General features: G+C 48.1%; 6 protein-coding genes across 6 annotated transcripts; all 6 read left to right on the forward strand.

Annotated features, from left to right (window-relative positions):
• Positions 1-799: 799 nt before the first annotated feature.
• Pmar_PMAR019510 (hypothetical protein) lies at positions 800-2,378 on the forward strand (the record flags this gene model as incomplete). The annotated part of the gene is made up of 6 exons (XM_002781140.1): positions 800-937; positions 981-1,210; positions 1,258-1,357; positions 1,399-1,526; positions 1,568-1,684; positions 2,318-2,378. The coding sequence occupies 6 exons, from the start codon at positions 800-802 to the stop codon at positions 2,376-2,378; spliced, it is 774 nt and encodes a 257-aa protein (XP_002781186.1).
• Positions 2,379-2,467: 89 nt separating this feature from the next.
• Pmar_PMAR019511 (hypothetical protein) lies at positions 2,468-2,979 on the forward strand (the record flags this gene model as incomplete). The annotated part of the gene is made up of 4 exons (XM_002781141.1): positions 2,468-2,562; positions 2,609-2,712; positions 2,762-2,855; positions 2,904-2,979. The coding sequence occupies 4 exons, from the start codon at positions 2,468-2,470 to the stop codon at positions 2,977-2,979; spliced, it is 369 nt and encodes a 122-aa protein (XP_002781187.1).
• A 401-nt stretch (positions 2,980-3,380) lies between these two features.
• On the forward strand, positions 3,381-5,371 carry Pmar_PMAR019512 (hypothetical protein). The gene is made up of 9 exons (XM_002781142.1): positions 3,381-3,455; positions 3,503-3,621; positions 3,968-4,094; positions 4,140-4,232; positions 4,666-4,755; positions 4,803-4,907; positions 5,009-5,068; positions 5,122-5,199; positions 5,272-5,371. The coding sequence occupies exons 1-9, from the start codon at positions 3,390-3,392 to the stop codon at positions 5,356-5,358; spliced, it is 825 nt and encodes a 274-aa protein (XP_002781188.1). The 5' UTR covers positions 3,381-3,389; the 3' UTR covers positions 5,359-5,371.
• Positions 5,372-5,872: 501 nt separating this feature from the next.
• On the forward strand, positions 5,873-8,187 carry Pmar_PMAR019513 (pyridoxine biosynthesis protein 2, putative). The gene is made up of 8 exons (XM_002781143.1): positions 5,873-5,995; positions 6,048-6,146; positions 6,194-6,309; positions 6,620-6,742; positions 7,157-7,253; positions 7,304-7,382; positions 7,631-7,734; positions 8,040-8,187. Exons 1-8 carry the CDS (start codon positions 5,909-5,911, stop codon positions 8,097-8,099), a joined length of 765 nt encoding a protein of 254 aa, XP_002781189.1. The 5' UTR covers positions 5,873-5,908; the 3' UTR covers positions 8,100-8,187.
• Positions 8,188-8,498: 311 nt separating this feature from the next.
• Positions 8,499-11,572, forward strand: Pmar_PMAR019514 (hypothetical protein; the record flags this gene model as incomplete). Its single annotated transcript, XM_002781144.1, has 13 exons — positions 8,499-8,598; positions 8,644-8,760; positions 8,996-9,073; positions 9,653-9,795; positions 9,846-9,923; positions 9,974-10,095; positions 10,463-10,589; positions 10,637-10,803; positions 10,853-10,948; positions 10,988-11,071; positions 11,124-11,292; positions 11,344-11,455; positions 11,499-11,572. The coding sequence occupies 13 exons, from the start codon at positions 8,499-8,501 to the stop codon at positions 11,570-11,572; spliced, it is 1,467 nt and encodes a 488-aa protein (XP_002781190.1).
• A 1,423-nt stretch (positions 11,573-12,995) lies between these two features.
• Pmar_PMAR019515 (conserved hypothetical protein) lies at positions 12,996-14,831 on the forward strand (the record flags this gene model as incomplete). The annotated part of the gene is made up of 11 exons (XM_002781145.1): positions 12,996-13,081; positions 13,310-13,436; positions 13,485-13,562; positions 13,605-13,706; positions 13,755-13,826; positions 13,870-13,932; positions 13,978-14,094; positions 14,306-14,464; positions 14,521-14,628; positions 14,661-14,765; positions 14,811-14,831. The coding sequence occupies 11 exons, from the start codon at positions 12,996-12,998 to the stop codon at positions 14,829-14,831; spliced, it is 1,038 nt and encodes a 345-aa protein (XP_002781191.1).
• Between the last annotated feature and the right edge of the window lie 227 nt (positions 14,832-15,058).

Below are 15,058 nucleotides of genomic sequence, written 5' to 3' on the forward strand. Positions count from 1 at the left end.
TGTGAGCATCCAGCCAGTAGCAGTGACCGTTTTGTGTCATTTTCCCATTTCTTCTTGTATAGAACTGCTATTACTGCTATCACTCTACTAGTGTAACATTGAACAGTATCAATTCTCCATTATTATATGATAGACGACGTCTAATGCAGTCATCGACGCACAGGTCCGAGTCTAGTCCACTCGGCCAAGTTGTTGTTAGTAGATAGTGTACTGAGGTACTGACTACCACAGCCCTCAGCTACATCATCACTAGATGTCTCTCACAAGACTATGGTGGCTCCCTCTGTGTTGCTGCTGAGGCTTTAAGCAGCCTTATTGAGGTGTTTATCGTTACAGTGAGAAGGAGCTCATCTTGCATCGTTCAATCTTACCAAATTTCTCTATGGTGCTGCATCAGGTGGCGCGGCTTTTATTGTCTCAATGCTCAGAAGTGCGTTGTGTCGAGCTCTCTTAATATCAGCTGTTGTCGTTATGTAGAGTACGCGCTGCTTTCAGCCTGTCCAACTATCTTGTCCCGAGGTTCGCCATTATGTCCACGGCTGCGGTCACGGTCGGTCATCATCAGCCTTTCTGGGTAGACCCTCCCTCCAAACGAGGCGCTTTCCATGAGAGATCTACAACCTCGGCACTTGGCACTGTGATGGTGCCAGTGGGAGACCTCCTGAAACGCATCACGGGCGCTCATTATGGTCAGCATGGGCCGGTGCCTTGCTCTGCCAATGTGAGGCCTAGCAGTGGCAGGACTGTTGGATCATGCAGAATGTCCGTGCACGCACGCGCAAGCGAATTGGTTAAGATTATGTATGATTCTAAGGATGGGGCGTATTATCTGCAACTGGATGTCGAAGTTGATATGCCGACGGCCATATTGGGAGAGGAGATACTGGCCCATGTGAAGCCCACGTCCTCTTCACCGACTCGGGACAATTTCGAGGAAGTAGTGGTATGGGAGTCCTACTGATGATGATTCTGTGGTGTAGGTACCGATATCGCAGATTAGAGAGTTGGGTCATAGTGGGACCGCGGCGTGGCAAACATATAGGACGTGGAACAAATGGCAGAAGACTAAGCACCGTGCAGTGTACTTCGTACGGGCTGAGAAGACGGCGCTGGGGCTTCCCCTGCCGAGCTCAGTCGAGGGGCCCAATGGTGACAGTATGTTCATGAACGGGCTCAATGCCAACGCTCCTGAGTTCACGCCTAGTTCAAGGTCAGGAATTCGCGTGAAGGGAAGGGCGTATGGTGACGTTGGTTTAGTGCGCCGAGTCCCCCATCGGATAGTGGAGGTGCTGATAGGAGGTCATCTATTGATGATCAACATACTGTTGGAATAGGCAGGTGCTTGTTGCCAAGCGAGGTGAGTTCAGAGAGGAGTGGTATGCTCTATGTAATTTGCAGGTGGCAGCGCTTCTGGGGGATGATTGCCTTCACCATGAGGAGGCGTTCGATTCTGATCTGTCCTGCAGCCCAATCGGTCATCCTCTGCACCAGCACGTAGACTACCATGACGGCTGGAGAACAAGAATGTAAACTATCACCGACTGCTATAGACTATGTTATGCTACAGGCCCTTCAAGGGGGATTCGTGGGTCCCCTTGGGCATGGACGGAGGGCGCTCCCGCCTCACGAGTGCTGCTGAGAGCAGCACTACCAGCAGCAGCCTGGCTACTGCGAATGAGTCTCCGTCACGCGCCACGGAAATGTGGTAGCTGGCCAGTATTATAGCGTCCACCAGTGTTACGCTATCATGAACCTATGAAATCTCGTTATGCGTATATCTATTATCACCTCCTATAGGTGTGTTATCATTAAACTATTATCATCAACGTCATCGACGACGAAGGAGTAGTTTGGTCGCTGAGTAACCAGGTCTTAATTTTCTTTTTAATATCATCATCATTATCAGGGTAGTGGCGGTGGTCTCCTATGGTTGGCAGCGTTTCTGTGATATCACGTACAGGTCCAGGCACAGGCTTGGACCATCCACCGCCTTTGCCCCCTTTTTGTCCTCCTTACGTGTGACGCTAGTTGCTAACTCAACCGGCAACGGTGTCTTAGTCGTAGTCGTGGTTCGGTGGAGCATTCCAGTGAACATCTCTTTCAAACCTGCTAGCGAGAGCTTCAGGACAATATAGTGCTCACTTCGTAGGGTAGATGTAGTCCATAGTAGCATTCGAGTCGGTAATACATGGACCTGGTCGTAGTAGTATTAGCATCGTTTTGTGTGATGCGATGAGTGGGACTTCAAGCAGGTGAGAGACCAGGGGCGTATCTTCGAATCTTCGCTGTGCGCAAAGATATATGTTTTGGTTCTCAGATATATGGTATCAATGACATACCAGAATAACATCAAAGCGAAGTCGGGTTTCTGCACTTGAACTAGTGTTTTGTGAATAATATCGTAATCGATTAGTTGGGCGCGCGCGGTCGCTTGCTAGGTAGTTGGTATTTGGGTATTTCGAGTCTGATGCTTAGGGTAGCTGCTCGCGCTGCAATACGTCTCGGTGGAGCTCACGGTCGTGAGCTCCCCGAGTACGTGGTCCTTCCTCATAATCAGCAGAGGTGATGAGGATAGTAGTAGGGAATGTTGATGGATGGTTGTGGGCAGGTATGGCCGCGATAAAAGTTATGACTATTTTACCTGTCTGTGGCACTTCCCTAAGATGGTGTTCACTGAGAAGTGGTGCTATACGAATATCATGTGGTTCGTGTGTAGGTTGTGACCATCAGCTAAGTGGTCTGATCTGTCCTTCTATTTTAGTCTGGACCGGTTTTTGGTTTATTCCCAATTACATTTGGTGGGAGAGGCGGTATGCTTATCAAAAGGCGGGCTTTCACTGGGAGCACACGAACAGGTGAGTTCACTAGTCTCAGCCTTCAAACGTGAGACTATGTATGTGTAGGAAACTGCAAGCACGCAAAGAAGCGTTGGGTATGGACAAGGTGCCGGCGAGCGGCATGGACTGGCCTAGTGGGTAGAGGCAGGCCTATTATGTCACCACTGAACGTCAAGTTCAGCAGCAGCACAGGCTGGGGATAGGCATTAAATGCAAGTCCTTGCCAAGAAGGAGTATTCACATGATAGTATCATCAATTTTTGGTTATAAACTACTGAGTGTCGAGTTAGGAGGTATCCAGTGCGCGGCTGAGGAGGAGTAGCGACGAAGAGATCAGTGTTGGAGGAATATATGTTTGCTTAACTCAGCACATTTCTTACTAATTATAGGAGCTTACATGCAGATTCGAGTGGAAGGGTACAGAAAACGAAGAAAATTCCCCGAAATTTCCTCAGGATTTTCACATTGTGACCAGCGCATGTCACCTGACCATGTGCATATTTTCCTACACTGTTAGAGGCGGTTGTTCAGTTATATAAGTTCTCACTTGGAATGGCAGAGGAGAAGATGTTGGCCGTTGGTGATGGACCACTACATCTGTCGGAGCATCTCTACCAGGTAGTGGTGGTCACAGGTCGTTCTCTAGAGTGACCGTTGGTACTCAGTCTATCCCCAACTATCAGCTGATCGATGCACTGCCTTTTATTGATCCGTTTGGGCAGGAGGACTTTGCAAGGGTGGAGGAGATGATTCAGAAGGAGATTGCCACTTTCGAGCCCTCACGGTAGGCTGTTGTCCTCTTCTTCGGAAGGCATGGTTGAACTCAAATCCTTGAAATTGGGAAAGTCTGTCTTATTTCAATCAATAGTGGCCGACTAGCAACCGTTTCATGGCGTGCGCTATATACATAGGCATACTCGGCACAAGGGAGGCAGTGTTAGCAGTATGTTGGTTAGTGTGGGGAAATATGTACATGGCCAACTACATATGTTGCTGACGATATGAAAATTTTGAGGAAATTTTGGGAAAATTTCGTCGATTCCTGTACATTTGTATTCGGATTCGTATGTGAACGTGTATGATCTCAAGTTCAGCTGAGGGAAGCGAACATATTCTCCCGATATTGGTAGGGACTTCCTGGAGCTGTTACCTCTGCCCTCATGCCCTTATTTGGATAGTAGTCCGTTTGTGAAGGAGGCTATGGAGAAAATAAAGGCTAACGGGGGAAAGCTGCCGAAGGAAGGCCTCAGTGAGAGGGTAATAACAATGTGGGGCGAATACTATGTGATGGTTATGGCTCAGATAAACCCGTCTGACTACAGTCGAGCTCATTTGCCTTTACCGTCCAAGGCCTCTTCGGTGGAAGCCTGGGAAGAATGCAGGGATAAAACTAAGGTAGTAGTTGAAAGCGTGAAATTATCGAGAATCTGATACGAATTTTGTCTAGGAGATTTCCTATCGTATTCACTCGTGCACTGTCCCAATACACAGTCTTCAGTAAATAGCTACATAGTCTTGTCCCTTAGCTAATGTATCGCTTCTAACTCATCTGTATATATCGGCCTTTTCTATCTATCCCGTTCTGCTCTAAGAATTATAGCTGTATTGTTGCTAGTGCGGGGGTGATTATTTCGCTCGCCATGATATATCAGTAACCGTTCCGAACATGACCGTTTCGACTCAACATGTGATGTATGATGATAATAAGTATATCCTGTTAAAGTTTCAGCTCAAAACTCTTATTCGTTAATGAGAAACACAGATTTTTTGAATTTGCCTAAGAAAAAAATACGCTCCTTAGTCGTTGAGTAGAATAGTGCACTCGTAGGTGAGCATAGTTGACACGGCAGAGAACAATGAGTATTTGGATGTCGCGACGAAGTACTCCGTGCCTCAGTGGATTCATGGAAAGCTACAGGTAGGGGTTAATATAGAGTGTAAGGTTCAGCGGTCCGAACGGTGTAGGTGTCGGCGTTTGAGCAATCGCTAGTTAAGAAGAGGAAAGCTCTGGCGAAGGAAGTGGAGGATATTCAGAAACGACGCAAACTTGACCAGATGAGCCACGGCAATGTAATCGAGATGGTATTTGAATATTCGGCTGGGGGGGGGCGCGACGTTCGTGATGATTTTCGAGATGTGAGGTTATGTGTAATACAGTGGATGTTCGTCAGGTCTTACGCTCGTTGCATAGGGAGGAGTTGGAGTTTGAGACGAACAACTTCGAAACGGAGGTGGGAGTAGTACTGTTACTGTGAGTGGTAGTAGTGGTGGTGTTCTTATGCAGTGTGCTACGATGGCGATGGAAGCGGACCTTAGGAGGCTGCGACAAATCATTGATAGTGATCCGCAGAGGAAGGCTGAGGTAGTATTCAAATTCAAGAGTTTATTCACGTCAAGAAAACAGGAGGAATCACGAATAGGCGTACATGGTCAGGTACCGGTGAATCTGGTGGAAGCTCTAAGTGAGGTACTAGATGGTGCTAAGCCGACTGATCAAGAGAACGCCTCGTCTACTGTTTGAACGATATTTCCCTAGTTAGAATGCTGTTGTGTGTGGGTGGACGTTTTTTTCTACATGGAAAATGGGGGTGTCAGTTCTTCCTTATGGTAGCTTGGCTACACTTACTCGGTATCAAGGACACTGCATAGGGGCAGCGGAGTGCCTCCGATGGCCAGGGTGAGGGAGTGCCGACTCATCAGGGGATGGGATCTATGATTAGTAGTAGGAGTGGGAGCAGGTTTATTCACTCGGGTTGAGATGGTCATCTTGGGTGGAAAAAGAGTTTCAGATGTTCGTCCTGATCCAGGAAGTGATGCATATTGTGTGATCTCGGAGAGGGACCATGATAGCAACACGAGGAGGATCGCTAGTAGGATGCACTCTGTGTTAGTACGAATAGGGAACTTAGTTCGGGGGCCTAGAAGAGTTATTCCTGGTATAGTGGTTTCGAGTGTTCATTCGAGCATTCGGCGATGTGGGAGGAATACCCACTTGCGTTATTTTCAGTGGCACTATGATACGCGAACTCCTTCACAGTTGTTGTTTTCTTTTGATCATCTCGTTCGTATTCATGTCTCGTGCTGCCTCTAACGTGTGCCCTTCCAATCTTGTTCCTGTACCGAGGGCGGCAACGAAGGGAAGTGATGATAGGGTTCAGGTAGTATGAGGGGATATTCCTCGATGGTTGGGATGATGATTTTGGGGTGCAGGTTCGTGTTGGTGTTCTCGCTCTACAGGGGGCATTCTCAGAGCACTGCATCGTGCTGAGTAAGCTCGATATCAAAGGAGTAACCATCACTCCATGCGAGGTACTCTATAGTCAATTTCGTGGCGCGCGGTAAATCTGTCGGCTCAGGTTCGTACTGTTGCCGAGTTGAACGCCTGTGATGGTATCATCATACCCGGTGGCGAGTCAACAGCTATGAAAATAATTTCTGACGGTGGAGAAGATGATATCATTGAGGGATTGAGGTACTAGAAAATCTCGGCAGATGGTTTTTTTCAATGCTCTGTGGTATATTATAAACTCTCGTTTTTGTATGCGTCGCTCTATCAAGGTTTCTCAAGCGATTTACCCTATAGTGAATATTTAACTGCTCTTTGATATGTGTAAAGAGTATGTATTACTTTCCTTTTACGGCTATGTCAAGTTTGCTATTCAATGGGGTGTTGCTGTCAGTTTCCACAACATTAGGGTATGCTATTCATCTGTAGTGCAGTACACGTTCTTCGTATGGTTGATACTCATTTTGCGGCTTGCACCATAATGCATTCCCCTTAGGCACTTTGCCCTTTCTGGGCGTCCCGTCTGGGGTACCTGCGCTGGTACCATCCTCCTAGCCAAGACTGTTTGCCAGAGTAGTAGGAATGCCTCTGGTGCAATAGTGGAGCACACTGAATGCAAGTGAGATATGTGTTGGAATATATATTCGCTTTCCTCAGCCTCGGAGTTCGGGAGTTTCTCGAACTGATTATAGGAGTTTATATTTACGAATGGGGGTAGAAGTGTTTAGAAAGCAATTAGAATTTTCTAGAAATTTTCTCAAAGTTTCTATATTGTCATTGACACATGTGGTTGAGCATGTGCATATTTCTCTGCTTCCTATCTCGGTCACTCGCGTTTAGAAGGGAGCTTTGGATACCGTATTGACCCGAAGTGCATCGAAATCACAAGGGATTCTGTTTGTCGTGGTGATGGGGAATTGAATCAGCGTCTATGAATTCACTCTCTTGGGAAAGCCTTAGTTATAACTACTGCATTAAGAGCAAGGATGAGCGCGAGGTGTGGTATTGAGCGAGATCAGAGTTTGTCCCTCAGGTACGGTAACCCCATCGGCGTTATGGACATCAAAGTGTCCCGCAACTACTTCGGCCGTCAGTTGAATTCTTTCGAGGCGACCATTGATCAGGGCTGCGTGAGTGGTTGTTGATCTCTGTTATTAGTTGACGCTTCTACCCTGTACAGGTGTTTGCTGATGTTCCTGCTGTTTTCATCCGAGCACCGGCAATCCTCGATGTGGACTCTGAGAAGGTGACTGTATTAGGTAGTGTAGGGGTGGAATTTACGAGTGTTGTTTGCGTATTGGATTGAATATTAACCGGTAACATACGTATCAATCCTATACGGGACGGAAATCGTCACAACAACACCTTCCTTACAGTGGTATTGCATTTAAATGAAGTATTAGTAATACTTGGAATGAATAGGACGTTTCATAGGAGGTTGAGTCATCGTAGATCTGCTGCCTTGAACATTTCCGGACCATTTGAGAATCTGCTGCTCGCATTGTAGGCACTATTCATCATCCGTCATTCGAGGGTCCTATGATATGTGCGGCCAAGGAGGATAACATTCTGGTGACATGCTTCCATCCTGAGCTCACTGATGATCATACTGTAAGATGTCGACAAGCAATTTGATATGCACATGGTCAACTACATGTGTCGGTGAAATATGAAAATTTCGGGAAATTCTCATTGGTTTCTCAACACGTCTACTTTAATTCGTATATAAACTCCTGAGCTCAGCTCAGCTGAGGAGAGCGAACATGTATTCCTCCAACACTGGGGAAGCTCCAGAATGCGCTGATCAGCTTTAGCGATACTATAAGGAAACAATTGAGGAATTTCACTGCTGTGAGATTAACGTGGTCGCCGGGTCTGTCACTGGGCGTCTCAGGGTATTATAGGAGTTGGCTCAGGTACACTCATACTTCCTGCGAGAGTTCATCGTACCCTACGTTATGAGAAACCAGCAGTAGACGCGGTAATTCTTAGGCTCTGTCTCAGCTACTTGTTTGCCGAAGACCGTCTCTCGATTGCTGTGTGATACTAGGTTACTCTCATATACTGCCGATTCTGGTTGTGTTGTAGTGGAGGTCAGAACGGCGGAGTGGTGGGATATGCCCGGCTGAAGCATAGCGCCTGATTCGTTCAGTGAACGACGTGGAGAATCTCCACGAACATATATGCCGACGCTGCTAAATGAATTTCGCTGAGAATGAACTGATGGAGTTCGCACTCGATATGCAGGCTCCTCGGTGTCACCACTGAACACGTTTGAGGCCTTTCTCGTAACTCCGTTGGTCATCTTCATCGTAGGAAATTTATTGTTTGTCATCACTACGGTAGAGTGAGGGTTCCTCTCACCAAACGTTCCCATGGCTGCTTTATCATTCATGCTGGCGGCACGGCATGCTGCTATGACCGCCGGCACTCAAAATGAGCCTCTCTTAGCTGGTCATGACCCCGATGGTGGCAGTAGCGCTGTCACTTATGACTCTCTGATGTATCACTTCGGTTTAGGTCATCGAGTAGTGCCAGACCCCGATGCGCAGGCCAGGGAAATGCAGCGGATATCGAGTGCGGCGGCGAAAAAGACGTTACTCATATCGGCCATCATAATAGCAGCGCTCTTTTTAGGTGGGCTCAATCTATAGTTACTATACCACTAGTGAAATGTCGTATGAGCAGGATAGGACCATTTGGATGCCCGTTTAACCGCTATGCATTTTTTTCAATTTATTCTTTCCTCTTTCCTTTTCTTCCATTTTTGGTTTTCTTTTTTCCTTTTTTTTATTTCTATAACTGCTATATAATTATCAAGTCGTGAAATGTGTGAGTAAGATAGGACCGATCGGATGCTCTCTCTCTTCAGCGAAGTGGACTATACAGTTCGAGATTCATGGGCCTATGCCGGACATTCTGCAGCATCAGGGTTACCTCCGCCGATACGGTGAGAGCAGCCGAGTACCGCCTATGGAGGAGCAACAGGACGTATCTCTTCTACTGGACGGGTTCGTTGGAGTCCCCTGATGATGATATATACAGTCGCTATTGCCATTGCCACGCTTTGTCTAGGTTGACACACTTGTGCATCATTTTTGTGAAGACCACTAACTTGATAATTTCTAACGACCCGATATGATCTCTTGCGTGCCACATTGTCATGGGAGAGGTTTACTATAGTGAATACTTGTTCGTTCGGCTGAAGCAGTTCTTCTCGTGGAGTTTTGTGTGAACACATTCATCATCCTGTTGTGACTAATGTGAACTATAACGCTTGAGTCGGGGTAAGGCTGCCCCGAGGAGAATATTAGAGTATAAAAATAATATCGTGGTCTGGAATTTAATATCATTCATTGCTTCGAAAATACTACCGACATCACTAACAGTAATATGCACAGCGATTTAGCCGTGAATATGCGGTCATTCATAAGCAGCCCTCAAGCAGCTGCAGCAGCGTTCACCGGGCCTGTGATTGAGGCTAGCAGCAGCAGTAGCAGTAGCGATACGATATCCCCGTCCTCGGCAGCAGCCGCCCTGTCCACTTCTACTTTATCATCTCCTATAAGCGTTAGCGAGGAGGGTATAGCTGGCCAGAAAAAGAAGAAAGAGATCATACTCATTGGTGGATCTCTGGGGAAGAGGACTATGATAAAGAAGCATCTACAAAATGTAAGGAGGCACCACGTTCGCTCAGTGCCTGATGATCTCCTTCTGACCAGCATTTCCCCGATGTGCAAGAAGTCTGGATCTCGCCACATGATATCTATAGAAACGCCAGAGTCGTGACAAGCCCTCAGGTGAGATTACACCCTCGGTCGTGGCAGCATCTTGTGCATGCGTGCATCAGGGACGAGTCGATGGGGGGCCGCCCGGTAGGACCTATGCGGTGCCCAGCAATCAGGTCTCGGCAAACGGTGTAGTCGATTATAGTGGAGTATTAGACTCTCTCGAGAAGGACCTCATAACACGGTGAGAACTCACTTGTGGGAAACACATCTGAGATGCTCATGCCTTGTGATTGATCGATATATTTCCCTGTGGTAGGAGTAACAGTGTAGGAGAATATGCACATGGTCAACTACATGTGTCGGTGACTAGATGAAAATTTCAAAGAAATTTGAATATTTCTTGTTGGTTTCTGAGCACTTCTACCCGGATTCGAATACAAACTTCTATAATTAGTGAGGAAGTTTCCAAGCTGAGAAGAAGGGTCATATATCTCAACACTGGCTAGAGGCAGTAGACAACTATATACTAGTTGCTTGTGAATGACTGCAATCACTCCAAATACTTGTGCGGCGCCATGGTCGTGTTCCCGAGAGAAGCTTCTTTATAGGTCACAGACAGCGGAGATCCTCGGAGTAGTTCCAATGTTGGACGCATTCGTGCCCTTCGCAGACCGTATTTGTGCGGCTTTAGGACTACCATATTGCGGCAACAACCCTCTAACTACTGAACATCGGGTCACAACAATGAGTATTGAACCAATGAGAAGTTGGGTTGTCTTCAGACTGATAAGGCCCTCATGCAGAAGTGCTTAGCCGCAAAGGGCCTTCGCCATTGCGAAAGTCGGTGTTTCACATCGGCTGCCCAGGCCCTCGAGTGGAGGCGGCCGACAAAAGAAGCCCCGCTGGTCGTGAAGCCAGCGAACAGTGGGGGCTGCGACGGAGTTAGTGTGTAGGGCCTCACAAGGCTGGCTGTGGAGGAGCGTTGCTGTGCTGGATAGGTGCGTCGCAGAGGAGGAAGTTCGGGACGCATTTGATGATAATATGTATCGAGTGAATGCCGAGAGGCTGACCAACGAGAAAATGGTCGTCCAGGAGTAAGTGCCTCATCTGACTTTGGGAAATCAATCGCGCAGGTATCTGGGAGCTTTGGAGGAAGAACCTATGCGAACTAGTCTGAGGAGGAAGAGGGCGAAACCTGGCGATAACTGTGACGATCTGTATGCACGATCTGCCCTTAATCGTTCGGGTCACCATCGTTTCCTATGGCAGGGATTCATCATCCTCGGGTGTTGCTGAGGCCGCCGGGAGAAGTTGTCGATCTTGTTACGAGTTCATTGTCAACACAGTCTCGACAGATGGTCATCATCTCGTCTCTGACATCTGGCGTGGCACGCCCAAAGCGAAACCTGGCTCGACTGAGTGCCTCTATGACATACAGGTTAGCGTGTGAACTCACCTGTGATACGAACTCACCCTAGGGTTACTGTAGGAATCAGTATCGTGGTCGGAGTGTCCGCGCCAAGTGCTGAACTACGCCTTCCAGGTGTTGGATGCTACAGGTGTCCGTAACGGTGCCGCTCATACAGAACTCATGCTACGCGGTAGGGGCATTCAATTGTTGGTATGTTGGGATTGTTGTGGTAGGCGAAGACGTGTGCCTTATTGAAGTTAATGCCCGAATCGCTGGGGAAGTCCGCGGAGGTGAGTTGGAGTCTTGAGAGTTTCCAGTCTTGTTACTGGTATTGTCTCCAGACCTTCTCCGACGAGTTGTCCCTGAGCAGGAGCCCTTCGACCAGTTGTATTGGCTGCTGTTCTCATTAATAAAACCAGTTGAATTCATAGAGGCTACCTGGGTCTATCGTCCAGAGTCTGACTGCAACGTCACAGCGCTATTCCTGCAATGTTCGGAAGAGGGTACAGGTCTTTCCTTATGCGTTCAGAGAGATATGGCTCAGGTCCTTCGATGATATCTGTTCGCTACTTGTACAGTATAACACAGCGTTCACAATTCTGCCGCTTTGGTCGAGCCCTTTCGCCGCTGAACCAAGCCGCACCATTCCACGACGAGGAGCGTTTCATGAAGATCGCGGAAGGAATACCGCGAGTTCGTAACCTGAAGAAAACATGCGATTTAATTTCATCACCAGGTGGGCTGGGGTATATCGCTGTTACTCAGTGTTGTGCGAGCGTAGAGGAATATATGTTTGATTTTCTCAGCTGAGCGCAGGACTTTCCTCACAAATTATAGAAACCAACAAGAATTTTCCAAAATTTCCCAAGTTTTTCCATATTGTCATCAACATATGTAGTTGGACATGCGCATATTTTCCTACATTGCTCAGGTGTGGTTATTATGAGGGCTGAGAAGAATCGAGAGGAGCGGCACAAGATCAGCAAGTTGACTGCACGAATCAGAAAATCTGAGAAAGATGGAACACTGTGGGCCTCAGTGAGTGACCATTCAGGGCATTGTTCTCTCCTGCTCAGATACACTCCGAAGCATTCGAACGAGGCAGGCTCGCATTTCTGGCAGTCCGTAGGGAAGACTAACCTATGGAGACGATTTCATTAGCTTTGATATAAACCTATCATTCAGTATGATGTATAATTCATCCTATTGCTTGGGCTTGCCTGATCTACGGCAACACCCGTGCCGTTATTTTTTCATAATCTTTTCTCAAGTTCATAGAAAATTGTCGAGTGGTGAGGGAGGCTGCGAGTGCGATTCTTACTATGCAACTTTTTATGTGCTTATGTGTGTCGGTGAAGTTCTAATCCGCGGACACAGCAGTTCTCCGAACTGTTCAATTTCATGGAAAGAAAATCACTTCGCTCCGCTCATTGAGTTTGCATACGAACGTAGCTCAGTCTTCATAAGAAGCTTTACGGCTTTCGTCACCTTGGCACTTATTGAGTGCGAAGTCTGCTACGACTTCTCTCTGAGGAGGAACAGGACGGTAGACGATCATATTATAGGAGCAATTGTTGTTCGTGCAACTTTCATGCATCTCACCGTAAGTAGCGCGCGCCCAGGCTGGTGTTGAAGAAGGGGGGGTCGGTCGTGTCGACCCTGGGTGAGGTTGATGAACGTTGCGTATAGACCATCGTGTCAGACGTGTGTAGTGTTGTTTCTGAGAGTTCATGGATCAGCAGCTGAGTCTATCGGACTCCTGTAGGCTTCAACGAAGCATAGCGGCTGAGAAGCAAGCCGTGAAGGCTCGGATAGCGTAGTTTTGGGTGGTGGGGGTTTTAATAGGAGCACCATGGGGCATGTTTTCAAAGGATTCGGGTAGTAGTTAGAGCGCCATCGCAACGTGGATAGGTTCCACTTGGGTTAGTGCGCTGGGATTAGCCATGTCCTGTGAGGGGTTTCGGTAGTCTAGGATGCATTTTTAGTAATAGTTAGGATGGGCGAATTGATTACATTTCGTGATGCGTTCGAGTGAGAATGGTAGGTATTTCAAGAGGGAGGAGAGTAAAATATGGCGGAACTTGGACGAGGTCAGACGGAAAGCCAAGAAGCTCGAGGAAGGCCGCGAGTTGGCTGAGCAGAAAAAGCAAAGTCTCATCCAGCTCGAACGGGTGTGTTAGTCGGAGGAGGGGTTGGCGGCCGGACTGTTAACGTTGTAGGTGCGGAAGCGGCGAGAGGCAGAGAACTCTAGACGGGCCCTCGAGATCAAGACGAGTCTAGATACCATCAAAGAGCAGGTAGATTCGAAATAAGGGAGGTAGGCCTGATGGGTCTATCAGCATCTCAAGAACAAGGCATGCACTTTGGCAGCAAAGAGGGAGGCCACACGGGAAGCTAGGAAGGAGAGGGCGGAAATCATACGAATGAAGCACCTGGAGCAGGTGGGACTATATCAGGCGGAGCGGGAGGGACGGTCGTGGACCCTTCAGGCTCGGGAAGTAGCTGCCAAGTCCGAGAGAGCTGTGGCGATCCACCGCGCGTCGCTTGAGGCTAAGTTGCAGGTGGGCACTGGACGGGGTTGGCTGGGAAGAGCCTTGCGGTCAGGCGAAAGCGGAGAAAGAGAAAAAACAGCGTATGGTCCGAGAGGAAGCTCAGCGGAAACGAGCTGTAGTGTTGGAGGTGTCCATGAGATGGTTTATTTGGTCGGTGTAGGCTGTCCTGGCTCGGGCCCAAGCTGATAAGGCTGAGCTGGCTGCTTTAGAGGAGGAGGAGATGCGGTGTTTGCAGCGACTTCAGCACTCTAGGATGCTATCGCAAGCCTCGTTACAGGTAGTGGTCAGTGTTGGAGGAATATATGTCTGCTCTCCTCAACTGAGCTCAGTTATTTTCTCACTAATATACGAATTAGGGTAGAAGTGTACAGAAACCAAGTAGAATTTTCCGAAATTTCTTCGAAATTTTCATACTGTTGCACACACGTGCATATTTTCCGACACTGGTAGTGGCTGCATGCTTCAGCGAGATGGATGAGTGTTTTCAGTGCTTGGAGGCTCCACAGGGTCAGAGCAGCTCGTTGCGTACGATGATGGGCTCACGAGGGGCAGGGGCCCTGCTGGAGGGAGAGGGCCTGTCTTGGTCACCTAGCAAGAGTGAGGAGGGCTATCATATTACAGTGGTCCGTGAGGTTGGCAATGTGCAGGTAAACTGTATTCTTACTCTTCGAAATTTGCGCCTCCATCTCGGTCAACGGGCAAGAGCGATGGCGATAAAGGCGGCAACTATCGGGAGCGTCCTGGTAGGCCTCCTCGAGGGAGCAAGCACCAGGAAGATCAGCCGAGTTTGTCCACTGTAGATGGTCTTGGGGTGTCCCTAGTCCAAAGGTGCTGTGCTTGTAGGTGGCGGTGGAGTCGGACGATGAGGGCCCTCCCTTGCTGGGTGGTACGGATAGCAGTATTGACAGACACCATAGAGGTGGTTCTCATATAACGCCCACGGGGGAGGTACTGCTGAATGTAGTCGAATCCTTCCGAGTGCGGTGCTTTCAGAGAGCGGGGAGTAGCGGCTGAGAGGATATGCTATAGAACTTACGAGTGGTGATTGCGTTACGACATGCTTGAAAGTGGTTGTTGTTGTTCATGAGGAAGATTCGCGTTAGATGACTTTTACGGTGGAAGTTGTCTAGTAGTGGGTTGATGGGGTTAGGCAGGACAGTGGCGGGGTTGCTCTCATGCCATACGGCATGGCACCGATAACTATCAGTTTGTTAATGGGGAGTCATATATAAGTCCATGGA

This window comes from Perkinsus marinus, assembly GCF_000006405.1.
Source record: "Perkinsus marinus ATCC 50983 genomic scaffold scf_1104296943502, whole genome shotgun sequence".
Taxonomy (NCBI): Eukaryota; Perkinsozoa; order Perkinsida; family Perkinsidae; genus Perkinsus; species Perkinsus marinus.